At 40.9% G+C, this 12662-nt stretch overlaps 1 protein-coding gene across 3 annotated transcripts in view; it reads right to left on the reverse strand.

Annotated features, from left to right (window-relative positions):
- The window catches only part of LOC139765665 (protein Wnt-11b-2-like), a 315866-nt gene extending 314572 nt beyond the window's left edge, over window positions 1–1294 (reverse strand). For 2 of the 3 annotated variants that reach the window (XM_071693375.1, XM_071693374.1), the window contains exon 1: window positions 245–1294. In XM_071693375.1, coding sequence (XP_071549476.1) covers window positions 245–306 — 62 coding nt within the window. In that variant the 5' untranslated portion in view covers window positions 307–1294. Of the gene's footprint in view, window positions 1–58; window positions 200–244 lie in introns of those variants that run through there. The other variant, XM_071693377.1, reaches the window with a different exon arrangement.
- Window positions 1295–12662: the final 11368 nt, after the last annotated feature.

The following is a 12662-nucleotide window of genomic DNA, read 5'->3' on the forward strand; positions in this document are numbered from 1 at the left end:
CTTATTAGGCGTCGCCTGTCAACTTCCTGCTCACACGGGGGAAAAAAGATTCACCTACCTTGCTGTTGACGGGTTGTTCGTGGGAGAAGGAGGAGGTCGGTCGGTCGTCGCGACCCAGACGAGGATTTTGGAAGGCTGAGTTTCTAGGGCTGTTGATATGGCCCTCCTAGGACACTGGCCCTTTCCTTATCAGCTTAGATAACAAAGAACAACATGCATGTGGGCCCTATCATTAGATACTTACAGCCAGTTAATAGACCAAGCCGTGATAACATTCACTGCCAGAATCACTAATATTTTCTTCATGTTTTGCACAGTCTAACCGAGCGGGAAGGTTGATACGTCACATCATTCAACTGGGATTATCTGGCCAGGTGATGATTCCAGGCGGCTCGGGCCCACCGCCTCACATCACCTGGTGTACTGCCTCTCCCTCTCCTGCCCACACTCACAGTTCCCTCTGCGCCTCACATCGCTGAAGACACACTCGCTGCGGACGATGCTTCGCCACGGGCACAGGTCCCCTCTCTGGGCTTGTGAGTGCGTGAGTGTATGTGTGTGTCGCAAGCAGAGAGGGCTGTGCGATAGTATTGCCGAAGCAACAGCAACGGTGATCTATCGGGAGAGAGAGAGAGAGAGGAGAGGGGGGGAGGGAATCCCCGCGAGCGGTGATTTGCCCGCGCTGTGTGGCTGGCTCCCTGTGCTTTTAACGGCAAGCACCAGAACCCACCAGCAGCACCAGCACCGCCGCCTCCGACCGCCACCCGGGCACCCACACACACTCACACACACACACACACACTCACACACACACTCACACGACTTTCATCAGGCGCCACTTCCACTCAGTTCTGTCTTTCAAAGGCACCATCGTCGGCGTGTCGTTGTTGCTGCTCTGCTCTCCGGGTATGTACTGGCCTGTGGCGGCCCTAGTGCCACGGTTCCGGGCGCGGTGCTCATCGCCACGCCAAGATCACATCGGTAAGATCACCGGCAGAGAAGTAAGGGAATGGGTTCAGGTAAGAGTTTGATTTGGCGGCGGGGGGCACACACAGATGCACACATACACACACACACACACACACACACACGTGCGAGCGGCGACTGTCAGTGGACACAACCTGCGCCGGGCTTGCGTCGCTCATCACTGTCATAAGCCGGGGTGCAGGGGGCTACCCTTGCTGGCCGCTCCCCACCTCACGCCCGCGGGAGATCTGCACGCCAGGGGGAGATGGACCCGTCACAACAAACACACGTGTTACTACCGACTGGCGACGTGCCCGGCCACTCCGTCACCCACCCTCCTGCCTGACTGCCTGCCTGTCCCTCACCCACCCTCACCCAACCCTCCTCCCTCACCCCTACCCAACAACCTGATCATCTACCCCACCTCCTCCTACCTCCCTACCGGCCTCCCACCCTCCCTCCGTCCCTCCCTCGCTCCCACACACACACACACACACACACACACACACACACACACACACACACACACACACACACACACACACCTTCCAGCCCCAGCAAATATTTATACTGCAGGAAGAACAAAAGCATTCTTGCACACGAGCAGCCACATATTTTTCAGGGGAGGTTACCGCATCGTCCTGGGTGTGAGACCTTGTGCCCCCTTACCCAGACCGAGCAACAGTATCGTGGTTAAGGGAGGCGTCTGTACCCAGACGGTCACAAGTAAGCTGGAAGCAATTCCTCACACCGGATCCTCGAGCCTGGAATATTAAACGTATGGAAAACACGACTACCATGCCCACTCCAATTGTAGATTTTATGGTCCATGTATAGACTATACACTTTAGATTAGTCTCGACACATTTTTTTTTTTTTTTTCGTACTTCATTAATTCATTTATATTTTGCACAGCAATGATCGTACAGCCGCACACAATACAGGAACGACAAGCAGCGACCAACCGTTATGTAAATCAGGATGTGACTTGTTTTTTTATTATACAACTTCAGTGCATTATGCTTGAAACGACTGAATATTCCCCATATTAACGCGGTAAAAAAAAAAAATGCACCTTTCACATCCATCCAGACCCTCACCTCCCACCTGTGATATATACACACACACTCCTTGCTTACCCCAGTCATTCCTGGCCGGGCCACATATTCCTCTGAAAGTCTCTTTTAAGTTCTGTACACTTCTGATCACATCCCAGTATTGTGTGATGGTTGTAATTCATGGCACAGTGTGGCATCATGAACCCTCTGGGTGTCTATCCATCTCTCTCTCTCTCTCTCTCTCTCTCTCTCTCTCTCTCTCTCTCTCTCTCTCTCTCTCTCTCTCTCTCTCTCTCTCTCTCTCTCTCTGCCCGTGGACACGGTGTTGCTACAACGAACCATAGCTCAAGAACCGTCGGTGGCGAATGCTTCGGCCTTCCACTGTAGCTCCACTCCCAGGTGGACATAACGAAGTGACCTTAGTCTTGCACCCGGGACTGGTGTCTTATATTCATACAAGCCAATTAGTGAAAATGATTCGTTTTCTGAGTTATGTAATTCAGGACTCTGTTGTATGATGGTAGGGAGGTTAGATTCGTTATGTATGTGAATTGCGTAGAGACAGATATCAGGGTATGACCTATTAGGATATTAGTTTTCTCGTTGCTCGTGCTGGACAGTGGGTCTAACAAGCGTTCCTGTGGCATACTAACAAGATTTTTTTTTTTTATCTAGTTCAAGAGTTCTCTGCAAGAGGCAGTTACATAGTTCCCCTTCCATTCCAACGTTCAGTTATGCAGTGTGTGTGTGTGTGTGTGTGTGTGTGTGTGAGTGTGTGTTGTGCCCAGTGGAACCTGAACCTGCTACCAGAACATACTGTTGAAGTCTGAACGCTTTCTAATTATCTCTTATTTTCACTGGATACTTCCTTTGTCTCGTTTAATGATTTTCTGCCAAGGGCTCCCCCTAACCGGTCCTTGCATTTACCTGCTTCGTGTACAATTAAGATCTCACAACCTGTGTTTGCCGTAGAGAGGTTTTTGAACTCGACGCTACTACACTTCTGTCACTCGTTCCAATCTGCCCCTTGAAGGCCTGCCTGCTTTCCTTGGGTGCGCTATCCCTTCCGAGAAATGCCGGAAAGCATTTGACACTGTCCCACGCGGGAGGCTGGTAAGAGAGGTAAATCTTCAGGCAGGAATAAAGGGCGAAAATACTTCGATGGATGGAGGATTATCTTCGCTGGATGGGAACGTTGGACGCATATCAAGGAAGCCCAGTCAAAATGGGTTAAGGTCAACAGTGACGTGCTTAAGGGGGGGGGGGGTATTCTGGGACCATTGCTTTTCTTGATCTATGTAAATGACTTCCCAGAAGGGCTGGACTCCTGCCTCATGAGGGAAGTGAAAGGCGAAGTGTCTTGCGCCAACCTGAAACAAAAAAGGAACCTGGACAAAATTCCAAAGTTGTTCTGATACACGATGAAAGAAATAAATGTAAAAGCAAATGTAAAATGATTAAGATCGAGACACTGTTCAAGAAGACCTCGATATGAATTATTACGTAGCGGGGAATGATCTATTTGTTAGAGAGGCTTGAAAGTAAACATCTTGCCTAACCTAAAGCCAGAGTCGCACATCAAGAGAATAGTAAAGGTTTACAAACCTTTTGTGGGGTAATATTAGAATAGCATTCGACTACATAAAGGGAGCATTCAGACAGCTGTTCCCATCTTACCTTAGGCTCAGACTAGAATATCCTTATCGTGTCTGGTCACCATCCTTTGAGAACCACGAAGAACTGATTTGGCACTACGATTGAAAGAGCTGAGCTAGAGAGGTTTAGAGGTCTGGACTTTGTCCGGCACGGAAGAGAGAAGAGAATGGGGTGACGTGATCACAATGCTGAGAGTCTCAAACCTGTTTTGATGAGAGAAGAACCAGATACCTCAACATGAAATTAGGCGAGAAACTTTATGGAAAAGAATTGAATTAATTTCGTTCCATAATGACCGTGGATAAAGTGAACTCTGTGAATGCAAATGTAGACGGCATTCCAAAGGTAGAAAAAAAGTGTACGATAATGGTTAAAGTTCAAGTAATGGGATCCGCACAAATGTAAGATCCCTCCCTGTACAGTACAAATAGGAAGTCACACATTTTGTGTGTTTGAAGGAATAGTGGTTCCAACAATGTTCTATGGTTGCGAGGCGTGGGCTATGGATAGAATTGTTCGGAGGAGGGTGGATGTGTTGGAAATGAGATGTTTGAGGATAATATGTGGTGTGAGGTGGTTTGATCGAGTAAGTAATGAAAGGGTAAGAGAGATATGTGGTAATAAAAAGAGTGTGGTTGAGAGAGCAGAAGACGGTGTATTGAAATGGTTTGGTCACATGGAGAAAATGAGTGAGGAGAGATTGACAAAGAGGATATATGTGTCAGAGGTGGAGGGAACGAGGAGAAGTGGGAGACCAAATTGGAGGTGGAAGGATGGAATGAAAAAGATTTTGAGCGATCGGGCCCTGAACATGCAGGAGGGTGAAAGGCGTGCAAGGAATGAATTGGAACGGTGTGGTATACCGGGGTCGACGTGCTGTCAGTGGAGTGAACCAAAGCATGTGAAGCGTCTGGGGTAAGCCATGGAAAGTTTTGTGGGGCCTGGATTCGGAAAGGGAGCTGTGGTTTCGGTGCATTATACATGACGGTTAGAGACTGAGTGTAAACGAATGTGGCATTTGTTGTCTTTTCCTAGCGCTACCTCGAGCGCGTGCGGGGGAGGGGGGTGTCATTTCATTGTTGTGGAGTGGCGGCGAGGGTGAATAAAGACAGCAAGGATGAATTATGTACATGTGTATATATGTATATGTCTGTGTATGTATATACATGTGTACGTTGAAATGTATAGGTATGTATATGTGCGTGTGTGGACATGTATGTATATACATGTGTATGTGGGTCATTTGGGCCATTCTTTCGTCTGTTTTATTGCGCTACTTCGCTAGCGCGAGAGACAGCGACAAAGTGTAATAAATGTAAATATATATATATATATATATATATATATATATATATATATATATATATATATATATATATATATATATATATATATATATATATTATCCCTGGGGATAGGGGATTAAGAATACTTCCCACGTATTCCCTGCGTGTCGTAGAAGGCGACTAAAATGGGAGGGAGCGGGGGGCTGGAAATCCTCCCCTCTCGTTTTTTTTTTTTTTTTCTTTTTAATTTTCCGAAAGAAGGAACAGAGGGGGCCAGGTGAGGATATTCCAAAAAAGGCCCAGTCCTCTGTTCTTAACGCTATCTCGCTGACGCGGGAAATGGAGAATAGTTTAAAAGAGAAAAAAAAAAAAAAAAAAAAATATATATATATATATATATATATATATATATATATATATATATATATATCCCTGGGGATAGGGGAGAAAGAATACTTCCCACGTATTCCCTGCGTGTCGTAGAAGGCGACTAAAAGGGAAGGGAGCGGGGGGCTGGAAATCCTCCCCTCTTGTTTTTTTTTTTTTTTTTTTGTTTTTCTCAAAGAAGGAACAGAGTAGGGGGCCAGATGAGGATATTCCCTCAAAGGCCCAGTCCTCTGTTCTTAACGCTACCTCGCTAACGCGGGAAATGGCGAATAGTATATATATATATATAATATATATATATATATATATATATATATATATATTCCTATGAGTCCACAGGGAAATGAAACGCGATAAGTTCACGAGTGCACTTTCACGTAATAATCACATCATCATGGGAGATAAAAGATAGAAATATAAGTCAGTTGATATACAACGAATAGACGTAGCTCGGACGCCATTTGGTAAACAAGTGACTGTCCAAGACAGACAAGGAGCGTATCATAAACTTATTAAGTGGACAAGAAGGGGAATTGCTTACAAATTTTATCAACAATAAAGCTATCAAATTCGTATAGACCTTCACTGATATCAAGGTTATACTTCTTTGTGTATTAAATGATAGAAGATTCAATGATAGTTCTCGTGGTACTATAGTTAGAGTTGATAACTGAGATGGCATTACTCCAGTCAGCACAATGATCATAGTTTTTAACGCGATTACACAAGGCATTTGATTCTTGCCCTGTTCTTATACTATATTTATGTTGCTTAAGTCTAACAGAAAGATCACTACCAGTCTTCCCAACATAAAACTTATCACAGTTTCTACATGGCACTTTATAGATGCATCCAGGAGAATTTTCTAGTGAGTTTCTGATTAAGACATTCTTCATAGTATTATTGTTGCTGAAGGCAACATTTACATTAAAGGATTAAGATAACGAGGGGTAAAGTAAAATTATTATTAAAAGGGAGAACTAAAAGATTCTTGGTGTTAAGGGTAGGTTTGGGTTCAACTCTATAAAATGATTATTTGCTAACTTCAGGGTTTATCAATGAAAGATCTAGGGTACTTTAACTTAAATCCAATAGAATATATCTCCTCAAACTCATCATCAATAAACTCTGGACTGCAAATGCGTAATGCCCTAAGGAACATAGATTGAAATGATAATTTAACTCTGTCATGTTGAGATGAGTGATAATGAATGTATGAGCATACATTGGTAGGTTTTCTGTATATGCTAAACTTAAACTTGTTTTCCTGTCTATGGATCATGCAATCTAAGAATGGTAACATACCATTATTTTCATTTTCTACACTAAATTTGATGGAAGGTACTAAATTGTTAAGTAATGGGAGAAATATTTGTAAATTTTCATTTGTTGGCCAAACACAAAGAATATCATCTACATACCTAAACCAAATTGCATTAAGAAGTGGACGCAACAGACTAAAAATGAAAGTGAATTGTAAGTTGGACCTTATTAAAAACAGTAATTGGACTAAGAACACGAACCCTTCTTTTGTGATAAACCTGTCCAGTAAAATCTAGATAAAGGTACCTTGTGTGCTTTAGGCTATGGATTAAGTTTTGCGTGCTCTAATAGAGAAGCCAGCTGTGTTGATATCACAAAGTCTTTTTGTAATTTAGAGAGGTACAGTGAATTATCTAATGCTGAAATTGATATGTGTAAGGGTTTAGTGTATGCCAGTTTGTCAAAACCAGTGGATCCTAATTGCCCTGAAACACTTATAAGAGCTATGAACACTAAAAAAAAAAAAAAAAAGAATGATATACACATTACTGAAGCATATAATGCTAACACTTTTCTGATTATGGACAAAAGTAATTATTTATCTAAAATGAATGATCTTTTAAGAGATGGCAAAACATATTCTAAACTCAGTAAGAATCCCCCAGAAGCAGTTAATTCTCATTTCAATAAAGAACTGAAGTCGTTGTTGAAAGGTAATGGTTCCCTTCTCAAAAGTTTGTCCTCATTGTCCCCTTCATTGCTATATATGCATGGACTTGCATGAACCAGGGCATGCAAAGCGTTTGGGGTAAACCATGAAAAGTTTTTGGGGCCTGGATGTGGAAAGGGAGCTGTGGTTTCGGTGCATTACGCATGACAGCTAGAGACTGAGTGTGAAAAAATGTGCTCTTTGTTGTCTTTTCTTAGCGCTACCTCGCGCGCGCGCGTTTGGAGGGGGGGTGCTTTTTCATGTGCGGCGGGGTGCACGACTAGAATGGATGAAGGCAGCTAGTATGGATATGCACATGTGTATTGTATATATGTATATGTCTGTGTATGTATAGGTATGTATACGTTGAAATATATATATATATATATATATATATATATATATATATATATATATATATTTTTTTTTTTTTTTTTTTTAATCTTTGTCGCTGTCTCCCGCGTTTGCGAGGTAGCGCAAGGAAACAGACGAAAGAAATGGCCCAACCCACCCCCATACACATGTATATATATACGTCCACACACGCAAATATACATACCTACACAGCTTTCCATGGTTTACCCCAGACGCTTCACATGCCCTGATTCAATCCACTGACAGCACGTCAACCCCGGTACACCACATCGATCCAATTCACTCTATTCCTTGCCCTCCTTTCACCCTCCTGCATACTCAGTCCCCGATCACACAAAATCTTTTTCACTCCATCTTTCCACCTCCAGTTTGGTCTCCCACTTTTCGTTCCCTCCACCTCCGACACATATATCCTCTTGGTCAATCTTTCCTCACTCATTCTCTCCATGTGCCCAAACCATTTCAAAACACCCTCTTCTGCTCTCTCAACCACGCTCTTTTTATTTCCACACATCTCTCTTACCCTTACGTTACTTACTCGATCAAACCACCTCACATATACATATATATATATATATATATATATATATATATATATATATATATATATATATATATATATAGAATGAGAGAGAGAGAGAGAGAGAGAGAGAGAGAGAGAGAGAGAGAGAGAGAGAGAGAGAGAGAGAGAGAGAGAGAGAGAGAGAGAGAGAGAGAGAGAGAGTACGTCCTTGTGCAGTGACGTAAATCACGGGCGTATTTTTAACATCCGCCACAATGGTGATCATCTTTACTGTAATGAATGATAGATGACAGTGTGTAGCACCGGTAAAAAAAAAAAAAAAAGATAGATACTAGTTTACTGAGCGAAGAAAGACAGAATAGCATGATGCACTTCTGCAGACTGTTCCAATAGAGCTGGAGAGGCAGGTCTGTTTTTCTATCGGTGTCCTGCAGATAAAGGAAAAGGACTAGGCTTGGTTAGCTGCTATGAGAAGAGACTCTTGGTGGCCTTCCAGGCATTCCAGATCATATAGTGTTCATTTCGTGACAGGTTAAGTAGGGCTGATCCTAGGATCAAATATTTCGTATTTCCAAATATTTGCAGAGCTACAGTTTACCTTTGAATGTTGTACCGTGAGAGTAAATACTTGAAATTTATTTAGCAGATATTATGATTGCTGTCTGTAATTGGCCACTGTGTCATTTAAATGATTTTGTCCGCCAGACAAGGATATCATCCCTTAGAATCGCTACTGTTCAATTTCTGCAGGTAAGAATCTTAAAGATCCTCTATCATCTGACTACATGCCAAATATATACAAGTGAAAGATGTTTCGTCTGAGACTACTCAAATTACTGATCAATACAAAATACCAGTAAAAGTATCTACTGAAAACAAACCTAGTTTCGAAGTCATGGCGAAAGTGATCTTTTTCGGAAACAAAGCTTTATTTTCTTTTGACGCATCCTGACGTAAAATATTTGTATGCATCTAGATTTTGACAGGCGAAATTTCAGCGACTCCCCAGTGTTACTAGGTGAGGTAATCAGATAATGGTTATCGTCAGCATACGCAAAATGGCTAAATTCGCTGGGCCCACACTCAAATAGCTGTTTTCATTTCACTCTTTGGCTAACATACTTAGCTAGGCCCTTAATCAATAGATGCTTTGATTTCACTCTTAGGCTTCGAATGAGGATCAATTACCAAACACTTTTCTTCAATCACAGTAATGTTTCTATATAGCATCATTCACACCTCCAGCATTACTCTGAGAGATTATAAAGGCACCGGAATCCATAATAAGATGCCGCACGCGAAAATGTAAGGTAGATAAATGTTTTTACTAGTCCATTGACGACTAGGCGCGTATCAAAGCTCGTGTGAAGTTATTCGCATATGGTCTTTATATATATATATATATATATATATATATATATATATATATATATATATATATATATATATATATATATACATATATATATATATGCACACACGGCGTATCATTCAAAGTTCCTTCGAGTGAACCATGCTGATAGCCACATCGATACGGGTCGTATTTTACTGTAGACATTTCAGTTTGGCAATCGTGGGTTATGCACCAAGGTTAGGCTACAGTTTTGACTCGTATTTTCGCTGACACCTTCGCAGCCGTTAATCTAGGGCAATGTTTCATCTCAAATTATGAATGGATTGAGGTGATTACCAGAAAAGTATCTGTTAACACATGGGTAGCTATCAATCTAGCCCAGTAGCTCATGTTTGATTACACTTTGGCGTCAGTATATACCGGGTTATATGGTGGTGATTTGTAAGCTTGTGGGCGCTCATGTTTCCAGTGGATATGGGATCTTCGTTCGCCTCTTCTGGATTCGTTGCCTTTTATGATAAATATTTGGAATTAAGAGTGTTATCATTATTATCATTATCATCATTATCACTATTATCATTATTATGGTAGTAGTAGTAGTAGTAGTAGTATAGTAGTGGTAGTAGTAGTGGTGGTAGTTGTAGTGGTGGTAGTGGTAGTTGTAGTAGTAGGAAGAGGCAGAGAAAGAGGAGGAGGACGAGATTAATGAAAGCGAAGATTTACATGTGTGGTTGCAAAAATAATCAGTTACTGTAAAGTATTGTGAAATATTTGAAAAGAAAGACTTAACGTCTCTTTTTGAAGATGAAATATGGGGGTCTAGACCGTTACTGGTATCCGCCTGCTTCTGGTTGTGCAGTTAGTGAGAATTCAACCTCGGCGAGGTTTTATGACCTTATCGAAGAATATCTCAGTCCAAGGGATTCCGTCCTTTCCCTGCAACTGATTATAGGCTTGAAGCTAGCTGCAGTATCTCCTGGAGAAGGGTCCAGTATTGTGTAATTTCCCTCGTTTCGGAGGTAGGGCACATTTTTTTGGTCTAGCGGGTGGCGCCATGCGTCACAAGGTTTAAGATATATACAAATTCAAAGACGACTTATTGATGTTTTTTCATATGTATGGAGAGACGACGATATATATATATATATATATATATATATATATATATATATATATATATATATATATATATATATATATATATATATTCCTGGGGATAGGGGATTAAGAATACTTCCCACGTATTCCCTGCGTGTCGTAGAAGGCGACTAAAAGGGGAGGGAGCGGGTGGCTGGAAATCCTCCCCTCCCTTTTTTTTTTTTTCCAAAAGAAGGAACAGAGAAGGGGGCCAGGTGAGGATATTCCCTCAAAGGCCCAATCCTTTGTTTTTAACGCTACCTCGCTGACGCGGGAAATGGCGAATAGTATAAACAAAAAATATATATATATATATATATATATATATATATATATATATATATATATATATATATATATATATATGTATATATATATATATATATATATATATATATATATATATATTTTTTTTTTTTTTTTTTTTCATACTATTCGCTATTTCCCGCAATAGCGAGGTAGCGTTAAGAACAGAGGACTGGGCCTTTGAGGGAATATCCTCACCTGGCCCTCTTCTCTGTTCCTTCTTTTGGAAAATTAAAAAAATAAAAAAAAAACAATTTGGTTATGTCATATTACTGAACTGTATTAAGTTGCAGAAGTGATGTAAATGAGTTTTGTTTTGATACTGACTTGTCAAAGGTGTATCTCTTTTGGTGAAAGAATTATTCTAAGACCAAAATTTAAGTCAGAAGAATTATTGACAGGCCTTGGCAGCTGTTTTACTGACAGGGAACAAGTAAATCAGCCATTTGAGGGAGATGGGTCAGTCACCTTTTCATGTCATTGTTTATTATCATGTAGGAGTCAATGAAACAAACAATAGAAAGTTGATCTAAACTGTCACTTGTCATTCTCGGTCATGCTGTTTTGATGTGCAGAAGCTTGCATTGTATTTGCTTAAGTTTGCTGTAAATCTGGGTATTTTGATTGGCACACAATCACACACACACACATCCATGCCTGCATGCAAGCATAGCCACAAACATTCACACATACTGTGCAAGAGATGGGGCCTGAGTGCAGAACTCCTCTACCTAATGTCCAAATAATTTGCTTTGCTTATGACCAGCTTCATATGCTTTCTTGATTAAGTTTTATTTGAAATGTACTCCATGGTCCTTTTTCACATGATAATTGTGCTGTGATGTGTAAACTTAGTTTTTCATCTTAAGTATGTAAGCCATTTGTCTGACCACTGCTGCCTTTTGTCTCATATTTCTGCAGTATTTTGATCTCCCTGTTACCCTGTGTGTGTGGGTATGTCTATGTGTGTGATGATTAGAATATGATAGTGTCTCTTTCTTCTTCAAATGGCCTCTGTTTCTCTTGAACTGGAGTGGCACCCCAACATTATTAAGATACAAGGTTCTATATATATATATATATATATATATATATATATATATATATATATATATATATATATATATAAGGGAGCGGGGGGCTGGAAATCCTCCCCTCTCGTTTTTTTTATTTTTTTAATTTTCCAAAAGAAGGAACAGAGAAGGAACATATATATATATATACATATATATATATATATATATATATATATATATATTTCTCTTTTGTGTCTCCCCTGATGATGTGATTATTATACGAAAGTGCACTTGGGAACTTATTGTGTTTCATTTTCCCCGTGGACTCATAGGAATATCTTGATCACGTGCAAAATTGTGATGTATGGAGAGATCATATTCTCACATGTACATGACTTCTGTTACTTGTAGTCTTGTAGGGTCGTGGCAGTGTTTCAGTATTACCGTTTCAGTAAGATGCTGACGAGTGAGATTTATGTAAAGCTGCTGTTGGGTATGTGGTTCAGGGCTTCAGTTTTGAAGATGAAGTGTTAAGCTTCGACTGAGTGTATGTAGTTAACGTTGAAGTTCACCAGCCTTCGAGTGGGCAGAAGAACATTTAAACTACATCAGTAGACTGTAATGGA

The sequence above is a fragment of the Panulirus ornatus genome, chromosome 55 (assembly GCF_036320965.1).
Source record: "Panulirus ornatus isolate Po-2019 chromosome 55, ASM3632096v1, whole genome shotgun sequence".
In the NCBI taxonomy this organism is placed as follows: Eukaryota; Metazoa; Arthropoda; class Malacostraca; order Decapoda; family Palinuridae; genus Panulirus; species Panulirus ornatus.